Source organism: Herpailurus yagouaroundi, unplaced genomic scaffold (genome assembly GCF_014898765.1).
Source record: "Herpailurus yagouaroundi ecotype Mexico unplaced genomic scaffold, PumYag 159, whole genome shotgun sequence".
Taxonomy (NCBI): Eukaryota; Metazoa; Chordata; class Mammalia; order Carnivora; family Felidae; genus Herpailurus; species Herpailurus yagouaroundi.
This window is the reverse complement of record NW_024412400.1, coordinates 26,234,844-26,253,075: the sequence shown is the minus strand read 5'-3', so window position 1 is coordinate 26,253,075 and position 18,232 is coordinate 26,234,844. Positions and strand designations below refer to the sequence as shown.

Sequence of the window (18,232 nt, the reverse complement as noted above, 5' to 3'; positions counted from 1 at the left end):
TCCCTGGGGCAGTGTGGCCAGGGCCTGGTTCAATTACAAAGGGTCTCAAGAATTAGGCAGGGAGCCATGGTGGGTTCTCGAGTCATAGCAAAAGCTGTATTTGTGAAACACTGGTCTTGAAGAGGCACATAAATGAACTGAAGCAGAGAAAAACGGGCAAATAGGAGACACTGGAAAAAGAGAACAATCCTTCAGGCTAAAAATACATCTGGATGTGTTATTTCAGTCTATTTGGCCTCATTTTTCCACAGGCCTGCCTGACATGCTGCCTGGGGGCACACTTACAGACTCGCAGTAGTGACGGCAAGAATCTCTTTAAGCGCTTATGCTTTTCCCTTCGTGGAATTTCAGTCAGACAGCCTGGCTGCCCTACATTATACCATCAAACTTTCTTTACTTTTCAGGCCTGGAAATTTTATTTGCATTGTTGTAATATACACACACACTTGCTACCTTTCCATATAAAAATTATATATGCTCATTTTTAAAAAGTTAAAATATAAAAATATACAAAATAGAGTTACTTCAAACTTTCCTCTTCAAGGGGAGGCACAAATGTCAACCTTGTGAAAGGTCAGGACTTGTGACCCAGGCCCAGGGTCAAGGGTGTTGGGTTCTTAGGACACTTTCGGAATTTGCTCTGAAGAAAAACCCTCGGCACACACAGGCCTTCTTTTTTATTCACCGTCTCACGAAACACATATTCATTCACCACTTCTTCGTAACCTGTGTCCATAAAGAGCTGAGCCAGGAATTCTGTAAGGAAGCAGATCAACAATGCTCATGGTCTTTTGTTTGTTTACTTATTTTTGAGAGAGAGACAGAGAGAGCGTGCAAACATAAGCAGGGGAAGGGCACAGGGAGACACAGAATCTGAAGCAGGCTCCAGGCTCCAAGCTGTCAGCACAGAGCCCGATACGGGGCTCAAACTCACAAACCCTGAGATCATGACCTGAGCTGAAGTTGGAGGCTTAACTGAGCCGCCCAGGTGCCCTCGTGACGCTCATGGTCTTGATACTACGTTTGCTCTGAGGTGGTAAAGGGGGCAGGGGGGGGGGCAGGGAGGAGGGCTATGGTATTTTTTTAATATAACAAAAACTCCAGTGCTAAAATTTAAAGAAGGTTTTGTTTTAGAAAGTAACACACTCCTACTTCTCATCTCACACCCAAATAGAAACCCCCAACTAAATAATTTCATCAGAAAAGTTTAAGGACAACCTGGAGTATGGCCACCTTGCCCTATTATTATGAATCCCCAAATACCAATGTCTGAGTAAAAAGAAACAATATTCAATGTGGCTATATTCATATAAAGTCTTCATGTGTTCAGTTTGTTTGCACCAAGCACCTCACCTATCCTAACACGAAGGAGGAAATTCTGTAACCAGAGTGGCGGGGAAAATCCCTTTGTAGTGATATACCCTAAGGAAACTTTAACCCAAATAATACATCACTACATGTTCACTGAAACCAACAGAATGGCCATGTAGTGAAAGTGAAGACCCTTAGAGCCCTGCTTCTGAGGACATGCTCTGACGTACTCTGCAGACATCACTACATCTTCTCAATTATTTACAATTGAGATTTCAGTAAACAGGAGCATGAATATTTTTAACTTTCCCCTGACATTTTCTGGCTTTGCAGTTTTAATGGTAATCACTCATTTCTGATTTCCTTCTACATCCAAAAGAATACTTTAAGAAATACAAACGGTTGTAAAAATAGAGTTTAAGAAGGTAATTATTTTGTGGTCCAAATGATTAAGTAGGCTTAAAACGAATAGTTCAAAATATCTAGTATAAGACTGAAATAATGTTCGGGGGTTGGATGCTTTTCTTATCAAAACGACTTTTTAGGGGCCCCTGGGTGGCTCAGTCAGTTGGGTGGCCAATTTCAGCTCAGGTCACGATCTCGTGGTTTGTGAATTCGAGCCCCGCATCAGGCTCTGTGCTGACAGTGCAGAGCCTGGAGCCTGCTTCAGATTCTGTGTCTCCCTTTCTCTCTCTGCCCCTCCCCTGTGTGTGCTCTGTCTGTCTCTCAAAAATGAATAAATATTAAGGAGGAATTTTTAAAAAATGACTTTTTAAAGACCCCTATAGTAAATTTGCATACTTAAAACCTTTATACAAAAAGGTTTCTTGCCCTTATAACCTGGGAAGGTAATCTCCAGGCATTATATTTGTCTTTTTTTTTTTTTTGAGTTTATTTATTTGTTTTTAGTAACCTCCACACCCAGTGTGGGGCTTGAACTCATGACCCCCAAGATTAAGTCACATATGCTCTTCTGACTGAGCCAGCCTGGTGCCCCATCCTACCTGTTTTCTTTGTGACTGGACGAAGTGAGGATCCGCATTTGCCCTCCCCCTTTTCCAGCACATTTCCTGGTAGGGCAGCCACGTGGCATGTCAGAGCCTGTCCACTAACCTGGGCTCACTAACTAGACACTGTCACCAGAGGAGGCTTGTGAGCTCACCATGGCCAGGGCCGCGTCCCTGTTGTCCCAGGTGCTACGTGGTGCGTGTCGGAGACTGTTCCAGCCGGGACCCTGCGCTACGTGCAGCCGCCCCCGCCTCCGGCCAGTACCCCAGTGATAATGCAAGCAAGTAAACAATTAAAGACAAATTCCATTAATCTTACCATCAGTAAAAAAATACGATCTGGTTCCATCTTGTCTAGCATAAAAGTTTTCTCCAAGTTTGCTGCCAGCTTTAAACCTAAGCATGGCATGATCATATAGCCCATAGTCACGAAACAAGACACTTTTGCCTGGTTTTAATACCTATGAAACAAAAGCAGGCGGCACGTAACTCTGGGGAACCCAGGCAAATAAAACTTATTCAAATAAAATAAAATCTGATTGATTCAGGGATTAAGATATCTTACATTTGTGATAATTATGAAAGGAACGAGACTGAACCATCCATAGTTTGAAGGGAAAACAGCCCCCTAATCAAAGGTATAGCAAGACCTGCGGGGCCCCATGCATTAGAGGGATACTTCTTGAGCACCTACAAGGTCCAATGTCATATCAATTAAAATGTTAATGACGTTTGGGGTGCCTGGGTGGCGCAGTCGGTTAAGCGTCCGACTTCAGCCAGGTCACGATCTCGCGGTCCGTGAGTTCGAGCCCCGCGTCGGGCTCTGGGCTGATGGCTCAGAGCCTGGAGCCTGTTTCCGATTCTGTGTCTCCCTCTCTCTCTGTCCCTCCCCCGTTCATGCTCTGTCTCTCTCTGTCCCAAAAATAAATAAACGTTGAAAAAAAAAATTAAAATGTTAATGACGTTAAATCAAAGTCTTATCTTAAGGCATGTTCTCCTGCCATTTTATCAGCCATCTCCTAGTATATGATCCTGAAGTCAAAGTGACCCTTTAAAAAAATATGTCCTTTTAGTTTCTTACTGATTCTAGCTGGCTTTCCTCATTTTAAGTCTCCGCTTGGGTTTCACTGTGCTACAATTATGCATAGCTTGCCCACCATGCTAATAACAGAGAGCACTCGGCAGTTTATCAGACAGGAGGGAGGGAGAAAGGAGAGATTATCATCCTCGTGCAAGATGAGAAAATGGACAATACATAAGTGATTTATGCACGATTCACACCTCGGCCACTAAGTGGGGGGTAGTCAAGACTCACATTTGGGTCAAAAGGCATATTGTAGAATCAGAGACACCTGTTAGCCCTGGAGGGGGATTGGGGGAAGTGTCATTCCAATTTCATTCACACTACTGACAAGAAAAGCAAGGCTAAGGGGAGAAGGGGTAACTGAGTATTCGTCCTACATGTGCCTTATAACAGGTCTCCAGGCCAGTGCAGCAGTGTAGGGAAGGGGATCATGGTCAGGCCCGGCTGGGAGTCCGTCACTAAAGTCTTTCAGAGACAGGTGTCACAGAATAGGTGTCTCGAAAATTGGGAGTAGGCACGGGCAGGGTGTGGGTATTATAACTACCTCCATCTTATAAAGCAAATAGCATATGCTTTTCAAAATGAAGAGAAAGTGGTATGTACTGTGACATTTCCTTTTTATGTGAGAATTCTTTCAAAATGCATGAACGCTACTAAATAAGAGCAGACTTAAAAGGCATTAATTTTATTAAACCCTATTCTGTATTTTTTTTAAAGTAGGCTTCATGCCCAGCACAGAGCCCAACGCAAGGACTGAACTCACAGCCCTGAGATCAAGACCTGAGCGGAGATCAGGGTGCCTGGGTGGCTCAGTCAGTTAAGTGTTCGACTCCAGCTTGGGTCGTAATTTCACGGTTCGTGGGTTTGAGCCCCATGTCAGGCTATGTGCCGACAGTTTGCAGCCTGGACCCTCCTTGAGATTCTGTGTCTTCCTCTCTCTCTGCCCCTCTGCCCCCACCACCGCCTCAAAAATAAATAAAACATTAAAAAAAGAAAAAAGGACCTGAGCTGAGATCAAGAGTTGGGCACTTAACCAACTGAGCCACCCCAGGCACCCCAATTAAACCTTATTCTGATTCATCACAACAATAAGATGATTTTTAAGACGTGACATATTAGACTTTTGATGCAGTTTGATGTATTTCCTCTTGAATAGGGGTATGAAAGACTGTCCCTAATACTTCCAAGTGAGCTGCAGTTTCCTCATTTAGTAAATTCTAATCAATGAGGGATGCATTCTAAGTATCATCAGTAAAGAGCCTCTTGGGTAAAAACATCCTATCTTAGTCTAGAATGCCAAGTTTTAAAAAAATGTGAATTGTGAAGAGAAAATTCTGAAAAATTTAGTTTATAGGAAAAAGGCTTATTCTTAATTGCAGAAGAAGGAAGGCTCCATGGGACAGTGGGAAGAACACTCAGGAATTTGGAAGTCTTGCTTCATATCCCAGTTCTTCCATAACTAGTTGAATAACCTTGAGCAAGTAATTTCATCCCTGTGTTTTCTTGTCTATAAAATAATAAGTTCAATACTAATGCCTCCTTTGATCATGGCTAACAGGCATTTTTCACCATTACGTTCTTTCATTCTCTAAACAACTCCAAGAAGTAGGTTAGGGGTGGGGAGGGAGGGGAACGGGAGGTCTATTATAGCCACTTTTATGGCGAGCAAGGCTGAGTCAAAGTGACTTGTCTGAGATTTCAAGGCAAGTTGGTGGCACTGGCAGACAAATATCCAGGTCTTCTGATGACAAATTTTGTCTATTTTTACTTCATTCTATTCCAAAAATGAGGGAATTCAACCTTAAGGTTGTCTTTCAGTTGAAACCTAGTTTTAAAAATTCTCAGTGTTAACATTCTACAGTAATTACATCTATCTTACCACAGCTTATTACTGTGGTTGTTCATGAAGGCCTCAGAGCTGCCCACCTTTGGGTCTTGTTGTCAGAGGCTGAGAGATTGCTTCTCCCTCTGTAATTTTCAGATGAAGCACATGGTTTCAAATTAATGACTCAGGCACTACGTATGATGGCAGAGAGATCGCAATCTGCTACTGTTGTGAACTCATTCCACATCAGCTGAAAAAAGAATTCTATTGGGGGTAAAAATAGAAAGGACTGCTGAAATGGAATTTGTTACCAAAGAAAGGTTACAACAGGGGCCAGGTGTGGACTGAGACAGCTCAACTGGATAATAATAAAAAAATTTCATTACTGTTAAAATATAAATAATATACTGTATGTTTCCACTAAAGTTTTTCTAAATAGTTTACCCTGAGAGAGAGAGAGAGACAGCGCGAGTGGGGGAGGCAGAAAATTCCATTAATTTTATTAAATCCTATTCTGCACTGGTAGCGTGGAGCCTGACGTGGGGCTCAAAGTCACAAAACGGCGAGATCGTGACCTGAGCTGAAACCAAGAGCTGGACGCTGAACCGACTGAGCCACCCAGGCGCCCCTGTATGTTTCTATTTAAGTCAAGAATAGGCATACCTTCAACAATACTTGGCTTTGTCAGACTTCTTTAATTTGGTTAACCTAGCGGTATCTCATTGGGGTTTTATTTTACATTTCCTGGGTTACTGAGATAATCTTTTCATATGTGTGTTCTCTTCAATAAAACGACTACTCACATCTGCCCATTTTTCTATTAATTTGCTTGTACTTCTTTCACAGCAATTTCTCACGTATTCTGGGTACTAATCTTTGAACAGTTTATAGACTTTAACTCACTTTTCCAAAGTTGTTGGTTTTTTTTTCTTTGTATTATATTGTCTTTTGAAGAACAGACATTCCTACTTTTGTTATAATCATCTTTATGCTTAGAATGCTTTGAGTCATCTTTTGAAAAAACTCCACACTGTGAGGTCATAGAGATTTTTTCCTGTATTTTCTTCTGAAAGGCTTAAATTTTTGTCTTTTTCACTTAAGTCTTTAATTCACCCGAGAATGATTTTTGTATAGGATGTGAAGGAGAAGTACAATCATTCTTTCCTACATGGACAACCAGTGGTCCCAGCATCACTTACTGAACAGTCCCTATTTTTCTAGTGATCTTCATTGTCACTTCTACCATATATCAAAGTCCCATGTATGCGTGGATCTGTGTTTAAGCTATCACATTCAAGTTGTCCCTCTGCTAACATCATTCTATCTTAATTACTGTAGCAGTAAGAAGTCTTTTCATCTGGTAGGGTACAGATTTCCCCCGTTTTGTTTTTCTTCAGAAGCGTTTTGATCTTTGTTCTTTCATGTAAACTTAGAACCACCTTGTCAATTTGCTCAAAAAACAAACAAAAAAACCCTACCCAAAACCTTCAATCAATCAAACAACAACAAAAAATAAAATGTATAGGGGGCACGTGGGTGGCTTAGTCAATTAAGCCTCCGACTCTTGGTTTCAGCTCAGGTCATGATCTCATGGTGTGTGGGTTTGAGCCCTACATCAGGCTCTGTGCTGACAGTGCGGAGCCCGCTTGGGATTCTCTCTCTCCCTTTTTCAAAATAAATAAATACACACAAAAATTTTTTTTAAAAATTAAGAAAATAAAATGTATAATATTAAATGGAAAAGTAAGATTGCACAATGCATGTTACTCTTCGTTAGGTGTGAATAGCTCTGTGACATTAAGCAGAGTACATTCATCTTATACTTTTATAGTCTTAATATATTCTAATTAGACAATTACATTATTTGCAAATGAGTTTTGTCTTTCATCCCTATTTTTCCCCCATCTTTTATTTTCTTTCTTGTCTTTTTGAGCTGATTAGGACCACCAGGATAATGCTGAAAAGCAAAACTGATAGTAGGCACTCTCGCCCCATCGAGTTCCAGATGCTCTTTATTCTGTCCCCAACTCCTACTTCTCTCCAATCCCTGAAACCTTTCATCAGTGAAATCACTAGTATCCACCTCTTCTCAATGTTCCTTTCACATCCTGGTGCTAACAGACTGTTCCTGAGGACACTGTTTTCCCTGCAACCTCTCAAGTCATGGCTGTTTTCTCTCCTCACCTTTGTACCACTGGGCTTAGAGATGAGGCTGGCGCCCTCCATGCTTCTCATTGCTACTTTCTCATGTATTCTCTTTCCTCCCTAAAATCCCTAACTCTGAATCTCTTGTCATCAGATTATATCATTTGCTATCCCTTAATATTACTGTCATCTATCATTGCCAGGGTCATTTCCCTGTTTCAGGATGAATGTTTCTGATTTATTCTCCTCTCCTTAATACTACTCCATTCTTAGTTCAGAGTAATTTCAATATATGTGGATTATCCCTCCAAATATGCTGGCCTCTTAATGACTTGAACTTTTCCAAGGTCTCACCCTTCTAAACCACTCACTCCCATGGTAACGTCCTGAAGTCTTGTCAACACTAAAAAGCATAACCCCTCCGGTCTCTCAGTGTCATACAAGTCACCTTGGACATTCCCCCCCGCCCCATCTTTCCAGCTCTCTCTACTTCCCCATCTTTCATCATCCTTTGTCCTCACCTGGACCTTCAAATCAGGTGATCCTACCATCTTTTCCCTGATGCCCTCTCTTCCCTCTTAACTCAGCTTCAGTTCCATGCCCATTTGTGGGTATATGTTGGGTTCTCATCTGCTCAGATACCAGAGGCAGGGAAAGGGGAAGTAAGGAGAAAAAACCTTACAAAACCTCATGAGCAGAGAGCTGAAACCACCATGGCAATATCTGAATTTCTTAAAATGTTGTTTTAAGTGAGAATAATTACTCCCTAAAAGGTTTCCAGTGTCTTGAAATTTGTTTCGCTACTTAAAAAACATTTAAAACGTCTACTTTTTCAACTTGCTGAATGTTCTTCTCTCCCTTTTATAAAGCAGACTGACTGAGGCCTCTGACTCACTGAACAGGTGAGGCTTAACAGGCTTTCAACATTGTGTGCCCTTGCCATTTAGTGGCCCCCAGGTGACCTGCATGCTTACCACTGGTCACTTGTGTTGGTTCCCAAACTTGCTTACACCAGCTGTACTTAGATTTAGAATTATATACGAATATATAAACAATGCAATGCAAGTAAAGAGCATTTTTATTTTCTCTGAAAAGTACACTGAAACTTTTGGAAAGACTTGATAGAGAAGCACTGAACTGCTGTTAGACATGGGAGAATCAAAGGTAAGTCTAGGTTAAAAATATAAAAAAATTTGCCCTTGCGTTAAGTTTCCAATCATTGTTAAGTCTCTGCTCCACTTTTAAAGAAGCCAGAACTCTACTATGCTACTATGTATGTGGTTCATAAGATGGTAAGAAAAATGGTAAATAGCCCCATACTCAAAAGAAAGGGCTGTGGCTCTACATCAAAAGAGTGATAAAAGAGTATTAACATATTTTAAGTCATAATAAAATGACTTAATTGATCTTTAATCAACATTGTTGCCACAGATAAGAGAGCTTCTACCGTAGTTTACAAGCAGCCTCATTCATGATCTCACCTGCATCTCACAATAACCCTAACAGACACCCCCATTTTACAGCCAAGGACACTGAAGCCCACAGAAGGAAGATGACGTGATTTGTCTTGAGTCACATGACTTAAGAGTGATGCTTTACTTCCTGAGCGCTACAGCAGCCTCCTGATGGCCAGAGAAGTTTGGGTTCTCCTCATTCTGGCAACAATGATGATAGTGACAACAATGGCTGATTTTTGAAGAGCACTTACCACCTTCTAGGCATTGTGCTAAGCACTTTATACATATTGCGTGTATTTCATCTCAGTATCTCAGTATTACACAGGTAATGAAACTGAGGCTCAGGGAGGTAAAGAAACTTGCCTAAGCAGGGAAGCCAGGTATCGTCTCTAGGCACTCTGATGCCGGACTACATTCTTGACCCCGAACCATATCTTCTTCTCCTTTTCCAGCAGGGACTATCTGCATGTTATTCCATGCACAGAGCCCAGATAACTACAAAATCATCCTCACTCCAAAGCTGGCCAAACTGAAGAGCAGTGATGGCTACCAGACAAACCAGAATTCAAACTGAATGTTTTATGTAGGAGAACCCCTTCGATACACTGACTGCATGGCCTACACCTAGTGAGAACGAGGGGGCTTTGTGAACTAGACATGAGCCTCAGAGGGGAGGTAAGCAAAAAGATCAGGACGTCCAACCTCCAGGCTCCAAATTACTAACCTGGTAAATGTTTTGTAAGACAAGGTGCATCTTATCAGGGTGAACAGCAGAGAGGACAAATATCAACATGACAACATCCACGGACTCTGGGGGCACATGTTCCAGAAGGTCATCTTTGGTTAGATCACACTGGAACACCTTGCATCTTTCTGTGTCATATAAAGGATTTTGCTAGAGAAGGGGGAAAAAGAAAAGAATTTTAACGCGACACCCATGTGGACACACAGAGAAAAATACAGCATCAAAAGGAGATCCGATGGAAAATGGATCTATTTCCACTTGTGCACTGTTACACAAAAATCACAGATCACTTTGTTACTGGGTAAAACTGACTAATGTGCCATTTGCACGCTAATGCATGTAGCATTTGCTGTTACTAGGAGGGGCAAGATTTCATTTTAACAAATCATCTTTAACTGAGGATAGAACACTGAGGAGATATCACATGTTCAAAGCTGCGCATTCTAGAAGCATAGATTTCTAGAGGGATAAGTCAAAACTGACCCGTGCTTCCTTAATCCTCCTTTGAAATCACCCATTATAAGCCTAAATCCTCTGAGAAGTCCTTCCCAATCCACTCATGGAGATGCTCCCACAGTTCTGTATATTTTCCCTTGCGACAGCAAGCCAAATAAACCAAATTTCTTCTTCTTCCCCGCCCCACCCCCACTTTTTTTTTTTTTTTAAACAAGTGTGTTCCTGTACATTTTGAATGGGGGGTTTAAGAGCATTATCAAAAAAAATACATATAATACTCTTATAAATATAAGAGTATCATAAAGTCTAAGATCTTATAAGAGCATTATAAAAAAAAAGCAAACCTTTCTTTAAGAAAAAAATTTTTTAATGTTTTTTTTTGAGACAGACAGAGAGAATGTGAGTGGGTTAGGGGCAGAGAGAGGGAGACACAGAAGCAGAAGCAGGCTCCAGGCTCTGAGCTGTCAGCACAGACCTGACGTGGGGCTCGAACTCACAAGCTGTGAGATCATGACCTGAGCCAAAGTCGGATGCTCAACTGACTGAGCCACCCAGGCGCCCCACAAACCTTTCTTTAATGTAAATAAGGACTCGAATAAAATACAAGGTTCTTGGATGGGAAGATTCAATATTGAAAAGACGTCAATTCTACCTATAAATCTGCTTCTAAATCCAATGCAATCTCAATAGAATCCCAATAGATTTCTTGAAACTTGACACAAAGGCAAATTTGATTCACCTGGAAGCAAAAATCTTTAGGAATAGCCAAGCCAATTTTTAAACTGAAGAACAATGAAGGAGGAGGTACACCACTGGACTTCAAAACATACTACAAAATGTAGTACTGAAACAATGAAGTTTGAGAATGGGGACAAATAGACTACGAAGACAGATCAGAGTCCCCAAAACAGACCCACGTATATAGGGGAATTTAGTATCGCATATGACAAAAGACAAGTGACAAAGATGACATATCAAAAAAGGTAGACAATAAAAGTGACAATTATCAGGGAAGAAAAATGAATTTTCTCATTCAACTTATTGTGTTAGAACAACTAGCTATACACTTGTGTTAAAGGACAATTGGTTACCCAGGTGACTTAAAGGTTCTGGTTTCAGTTCAAAGACGTACAGTAGTATAAAAATGCAGCTCCCATCCTTACAATAAGAAAAAAGATGGACAGACAGCCAAGTAATGGCTTTTTTTGTGAACCCATCAAAGAATAGAGCCAACGAATCAGCAGCCATCCCCCAACCTGGAGACAGATAAGTGCCTTCAGGGAGAGACAGGACCGAAGCATTTGCTTACCTGAAGCAGAAACCCCCAAACTGGAAAGATAAAACTAGAAATTTGACAAACTGCTGTAGACTGAGTGCGGATGTTATAGCGTGAAGCCTCTGGGCCTCTGGGGGTGGAACTAACAGGAATACTCCCATCTTTTTATAGGTGTTTCTTCCAAGAACATCACGGGGCTCTCACAGAGAAGATGGTGCTCCATCTAGTACTGAACTTTCTCATCTCCTTTAAGGAAGAAAAGATTCAAACTACAGGGGAAAGGTCTCCTGAAGCCTGCAGCCTTAGGGTACTAGCGAAATACCACTGCCAAGAGGGGAGGAAACTGCTCTGCCCAGACCCATTCTTAATTTTTTTTTTTTTAAGTTTATTTTTTTAGTAATCTCCACACCCAATGTAGGGCTTGAACTCACAACCCTAACATCAAGAGTTGCATGCTCTTCGGACTGAGCCAGCGCCCCCCAGACCTAGTCTTTTTTTTTTTTTTTTTTTTGGTGGAGGTGCTGGGGATTGATAGACCTAGTCTTGATCTGAAGGGAGAATGGCCTCAAGACCATCGAGGAGGACACCAGGTAGATACTGAGGGACGAAAGGGAGAGGAAAACTCTAGTCCTAGAGCGCAGACACACTTGTGAAGGCCACACCTGAGACACAGGCCCACTCTACAGTTCAAAAACTGAGAATCAGAACATTAGATGACAATCCCTTCTCCCACACCTTACCAAGTCTCCAGTGGTAATAACAACAGTGGATTGCAGCTGGGAAAGTTGTAAGAGAGAGGATCTTTACGAGGAACAGTATGAAGAGCAGACCCAAAGCCAAAAGGGGTGACATAAACCAAGTCACCAGAGGACTCTGAAGTCTCTGGTGGCCATAGCAACGATAAACCTCACAGGTAACTATAACGATAACAGATTTCAAACACAGCTAAACTCCTGTCTAGATTATTACAAATCCTTATGACCTCAGTATCCATAGCCCTACATAACATACCTGACTTTCAGTGAAAAAAAAAGTACAAGGCATACCAAATGGCAAGAAAAAATAGTCTGAAGAGACAAAGCAATCATCAGAACCAGACTCAAATATGACACAGATATAGGAACTAGAAGTTTGGGCATTTAAAATAACTGTAATTAATAAGTGAAAGACTCTAATGAAAAACATAGACAAAGTTTAAGATCAAATAGGTAATTTCAGCAGAGAAATAGAAACTACAAAAACAATCAACTAGACGAACTAAAAACCAAAAACACAGCAACAAATATGAAGAATGCTTTTGAAAGGCTCATCAATAGGAACATTTACTACCTAAGAAGGAGTCAGTAAACTTGAAGATAGGATGAAAGAAATTATACAAACTAAAAATGCAAAGAGAAAAAAAGTTAAGAAAACAAACCACCATCCAAGAACACAAACCGCCATAAAATAGCAAATGGTATAATACACATGCCATTAGAATCTCAGAAGAGAGAACAGAGCTGAAGAAATATTTGAAGAAATAAGGGCCAAAATTTTTCCAGATTAAAAAACATGATAACCAAAGCTTTAAAACTATGTAGAAGGTTAGAGGACTCTTAAACAAGACTTAAGACCTTAGAGCCTTGAAAGGAAAACATTAATAAATTTGCACATAGTTTAAATCATGCTGAAAGACAAACCATAAAGCAATGCTAAATAAACTAGAAATGTTTGTAAAAAACAAAACAGAATACCCAGAATAGACCCTAAAGATAAAGAAATGACAGAAAAATGAGCAAAGGTTATGAACGGACAATTCATAGTATAATACAAGCTCCACCTGAGGGATTTTTTTTGTGTTTTGTTCACTACTTAGTCCCAGTGCGTAGAACAGTGACTGGCACATAATGGGCTCTCGATAAATACATGTGGAATAAAGAAACTCACAATCAGAAGAAAAACTAATGCTTATTTACATATATAAGGGGCAAACAAACTAAAATATGGAGTATTACTTTTTGTCCATAAGATTAGAAAATATAAAAAAGACTGATATCAAACGTTGAGGATATAGACAGAATAGTAGCTATATATTAAAATTTATATATTAAATTAAAAAATATACATCAAATATTAAAATTTAAATGTGTGTACCGTTTCTCCAAGGAATTCTTCCATCACCATAGAGAAAAATGCACACACGTGTTTTGGGGAGTGGCACATAGTGCCACATTAACCCTATTTGTAAGAGTAAAAAATCAGAAATAACTTAAACAAATAGCAACAGGGTAACTGTTAAAGTACAGTATACCCATTCTGTGGAATACTACAACAGCTAAGTAAAATACAGTACACCTGTATGTACTAAGACAAAAAAAAAAACAAAGTACAAGATAGGATGTGGAGTGAAGAAAGCAAGTTATAGTACAATGTGATACCACTATTAAAAAAACTTCTAATGGATGGTACAACTGTAAAAGGTTGACGGAAAGTTAGATGTTTGCCCAAGTATCCCCCACATATTTGTTAATAGCAAAAGGTAAATACTTGTACCCCTTAGGAAGGTACTTTTTAGGTGGGAATTAGGTAGTTACTACCTTAACCCAGAGATCAAAACTAAAGTTAGCATTACGAGACATTAATGCCTCCTGACAGGATGCAATATCAAAGATACAACATTACTTATTACAGTATTTTTGCCACAAATATTTTACCTGGTTTAAATCTAACTTCTAATTTACAGTAAAGGAAATACAGAGGATAAAGGAACAAGTTGAACAATGATATGAATAAACAATCAGACCAATATGGAATGTGGGATTGAATTGTAGAAAATGGCTTGCTCTTCAAAAGCTCAATGCCAGGGGCACCTGGGTGGCTCAGTTGGTTAAGCGTTCGACTTCAGCTCAGGTCATGATCTCATGGTTTGTGGGTTTGAGCCCCATGTTGGGCTCTGTGCCGACAGCCCGGAGCCTGCTTCAGATTCTGTGTCTCCCTCTGTCTCTGCCCCTCCCCTGCTCATACTCTCTCTCTGTCTCAAAAATAAACATAAAAAAAAATTAAAGAGAAAAATAAGCTCAAAGCCAGTGGGGAAAAGGTCAAGGGGAAGGGCAGGGATGTTTTAGGCTAAGGAGATTTAAGGTACATTAAGAAGTACAAGATTTAGTCCTCGATTAAATACATCTATAAAACACACTTGGGACTACTTGGGTAAATCTAAATCCATCCTGAGTATTAATGACATTAGGAGATTACAGTTCATGTATTGCACCATGCAGAAAAAGTCCGTATTTTTTGAATATGTATGTAGACATATTTGAGATGGAAGTGTCTTGACATCTATACTTTAAAATAGTTGAGCAAAGAAAAAAGTCTATAAAGTAAATGTACAAAATTCTGGCAATCATTCAATTTAGGTAGAAGCATATGGGTATCATTTTGGTAGTTCTTTCTACTTTTCTGAATAAAGCTGTGTTTCTTTTCTTTTCTTTTTTTTTAATTTTAGAGACAGAGCATGAGCAGAGGAGAGGTGCAGAGCCCCAATGCAGGGCTCAATCCCACAACCCTGGGATCATGACCTGAGCTGAAATCAAGAGTCAGATGCTCGACTGACTGAGCCATGCAGGTACCCCAAAGCTATGTTTCTGTATGTATGATACAGGTATTTAAACAGGAAAAACACATTCATGGTGGTCATAGCTGGTTAGCTTCAAAGAGAGAACTGGAATTAATAAGCAAATGGGCAGAGAGGGCAGGTCAAAGAAATCTAAGAAAACAGTAACATAACAGAAACATGGACAAGGCACCAACCTTGACATACTCAACTGCTCTTGGAGAAAAGTCACAGGCATAGGCAAAGATATTCAGATCTTCTTCTAAAAGCGGGAATAAACAGTTCCCAACACCACAGCCAGCTTCAAGCACAGTCAATTTTTGATCTTCAAACTGGGGAAAGAGATGCAAAGTCGTTTGCATCATGGAGAAACAAACCAAACTACAACATGTCTCCAAACAGGAGAAGCAAGGTTTCTGCCCCCATGGGGCAGACAGTAAACAAGTGAACTGAGAACCTAAAGCTAATACTGATACCTTGCTTGTCGTCCAACACTGGGCAGCTTAGTATAAAGAAAACACAGCAGGGGCACCTGGGTGGCTCGGTCAATTAAGCATCTCTCCCTCCCTTTCTTTTTTAATGTTTTATTTTTTTGAGAGAGAGGGCGAGCAGGAGCCAGGAAGGCGCAGAGAGAGAGGGGAACAGAAGATGCAAAGTGGGCCCTGCAAAGACTGCAGAGAGCCTGATGTGGGGCTGGAACCCACGAACTCTTGATCATGACCTGAGTTGACGTCGAGTGCTCAACCAACTGAGCCACCCAGGCACCCCACAGCATCCGACTCTTGATTTCTTTTCTTTTTTTTTAATATATGAAATTTATTGTCAAATTGGTTTCCATACAACACCCAGTGCTCATCCCAAAAGATGCCCTCTTCAATACCCATCACCCACCCTCCCCTCCCTCCCACCCCCCATCAGCCCTCAGTTTGTTCTCATTTTTTAAGAGTCTCTCATGCTTTGGCTCTCTCCCACTCTAACCTTTTTTTTTTTTATCCTTCCCCTCCCCCATGGGTTCCTGTTAAGTTTCTCAGGATCCACATAAGAGTGAAAACATATATTATCTGTCTTTCTCTGTATGGCTTATTTCACTTAGCATCACACTCTCCAGTTCCATCCACGTTGCTACAAAAGGCCATATTTCATTCTTTCTCATTGCCACATAGTACTCCATTGTGTATATAAACCACACCGACTCTTGATTTCAAGAGTCTCATGGTGGTGAGATCAAGCCCAAAGATGGGCTCCATGCTGAGCATGGTGTCTCCTTGGGATTCTCTCTCTCTCTCTCTCTCTCTCTCTCTCAAATAAATAAACATTAAAAAAAAAGAAGAAAACACAGGATAATAGCTAAAATAACAGGCTCTGGGACTAAACTGCTTGCACTCAAATCTGGACTTCTTCCCTCACCATGTTCTATCATTAGACAACTCTCTTAAAAGAGCTTTGTGCCCCGTTTTACCTGCAAGTAGGGATAACAATGATGCCTACTTCACACTGTTTTTGTAGGGCTTAAATTACACAACACGTAGAGTTCTAGAAAAGGGCCGTGGTAAAGTGTTTATCGTCTTTATTATGAATCTGAATCTGTCACTGAAGTCACCCAGTATGAATTCAATATTTATGACTTTCAGACTGGCTTTAAGAAACAGAAAATGCCCTCGAAAGCTCTCTTTCCTACATACAACCCAGGACCTACTAAATCCACTGGAGACCCATAGGAAGGCAATAAACACTCCTCTTCACATTTGAAATGAAAAACTCAAACAAGGTTCAATATTAGTTTACCTCTCTACATGATCTGAGTTCCTCAAACTCTCTGGTGGTCCAGTGTCTATCTTTGAAGAAGTTAGTGCTATTTCTTTTGTAAAAAAGGTCCCAGTTCTTCTGAGCCTCTTTTTCCAGTTTTTGCTGTTTAAAATCAGACATTAAAGCCTGGTCTCTTTTCAATTTCTCCTCTTCTTCAGCGCTGAGAATTCTTGCCTGCAGCCCTTTCCTTTGCAAAGAAGCCATCCCATAAGTTGATGGTAATATATTTAACACTGCTGAAGATTCCCCAACCCTGAGTAACCTGAGTAATCCAAGCTGATACTGCGGACATAGGAAGGATTTTTCCAAATGTGGTTCTTCACGTTGGGCTCAAGCCTCGGGCAGCACTGGGTGCTTTGCAGGAAAAAGGAGATTCCGGTTAGTGGTTCTAGGACAGTTTTTAAGACGCTGGTTAGTCGCTTTAGAACGGTTCTTTCACCAAACAGTTCAACTCACCACATACTAGATCCTGACTCAACACAAAAACCCTGCCCACTCTACAAGAGGTCGGTCAGAAAGAAGCCCAAGACACAATCCCTACCTTCAGAGGGCTTACATTCCGTGGCCAGGGCTCTCACGCACCAAACTCTAGTTCAAACCAGAACAAGTTAACTATTAGAATAATAAATCGGTTTAGGGACGCCTGGGTGGCTCGGTCCGTTAGGCGTCCCACTTCAGCTCAGGTCATGATCTTAAAGTTTGTGAGTTCCAGCCCTGGGTCGGGCTCGGTGCTGACAGCCCAGAGCCTGGAGCCTGCTTGGGATTCTGTGTCTCCCTCTCTCTCTCTCCCTCTGTCCCTCCCCAACTCGTGCTCTGTCTCTACCTCTCTTTAAAATAAATAAACATTAAAAAAATATAATAATACTAAATCGGTTTGGTTTAGAAAAAGGACACTCCCAAGAAGTGACTGAGAAATCTTAGGGAGGAAACATCAATTTTTAATGCCCGTGAAAGGGTGACTTAAAACAACCACACCAGCTTCCCGAAATGGCGACGGGCGGTCAAGTGGGGTGATCATTTCCCAAGGATCCGAGACCCAGTTTCGGGGGGGGGGCGGAATTTGTAGTCAAGCCCGGCGGCCTGAGATTCTGATCACACACCTAAGAGGCCGTCTCATGAATCAGAGGGTAGCGCCGTTTTCCAGGGGCTGAGGCTCTCGCTCCTCCATTAACGCGTGAAGGGTAAGAGGCCAGTGACGCGCGGGGTAGGGTCCGTAGGGCTCCGGACGCTCGGGAGAAACTAGGGCGCCCGGGCCGCCCGGGCCTGCGGAGAGCCGGCCACACTGGCTGTCAGACCCGTGTTCATCTAGTTCGCCGCGCTTGGGCTCACCGTCATCACTTCTTACATTCACCTGGACGGGTAGGGACGGACGCACTCAGCCCTCAGCCCGGACCCGGCCTCGGAAGCCGGATCAGGGAGCTTCGGTCCGGGGACAAACCCCCCTCGAGGACCTCTCCCGGCGGAATCCTTTGGCTATGGCACTGCCGCCGCCACTGCCCCCGCCACTTCCGTCACGAACGCAGAAGTC

General features: G+C 41.5%; 1 protein-coding gene across 7 annotated transcripts; it reads right to left on the bottom strand.

Annotated features, from left to right (window-relative positions):
- Window positions 1-70: 70 nt before the first annotated feature.
- METTL6 (methyltransferase 6, tRNA N3-cytidine) lies at window positions 71-18,222 on the bottom strand. Of its 7 annotated transcripts, none has more exons than XM_040480150.1 (6): window positions 18,034-18,222; window positions 16,684-17,058; window positions 15,096-15,230; window positions 9,554-9,724; window positions 2,638-2,779; window positions 71-756 (listed from the first exon to the last, which is right to left on the bottom strand). In XM_040480150.1, the coding sequence occupies exons 2-6, from the start codon at window positions 16,906-16,908 to the stop codon at window positions 575-577; spliced, it is 855 nt and encodes a 284-aa protein (XP_040336084.1). In that variant the 5' UTR covers window positions 16,909-17,058; window positions 18,034-18,222; the 3' UTR covers window positions 71-574. The 7 variants fall into 7 exon arrangements, with proteins under 7 accessions (XP_040336084.1, XP_040336088.1, XP_040336085.1 ...); XM_040480154.1 differs by having other exon boundaries at window positions 15,111-15,230; XM_040480151.1 differs by having other exon boundaries at window positions 18,050-18,222.
- Between the last annotated feature and the right edge of the window lie 10 nt (window positions 18,223-18,232).

Excerpts from the sequence above, each read along its gene's own strand:
- METTL6 (XM_040480150.1), bottom strand. The coding sequence starts at position 16,908 with ATGGCTTCTTTGCAAAGGAAAGGGCTGCAGGCAAGAATTCTCAGCGCT. Across the intron at positions 15,231-16,683 it reads AACTCAGATCATGTAGAGAG|TTTGAAGATCAAAAATTGAC; the intron begins GTAAACTAATAT and ends CTCTTTCCCCAG. Across the intron at positions 2,780-9,553 it reads TCTTACAAAACATTTACCAG|GTATTAAAACCAGGCAAAAG; the intron begins GTTAGTAATTTG and ends TTTGTTTCATAG.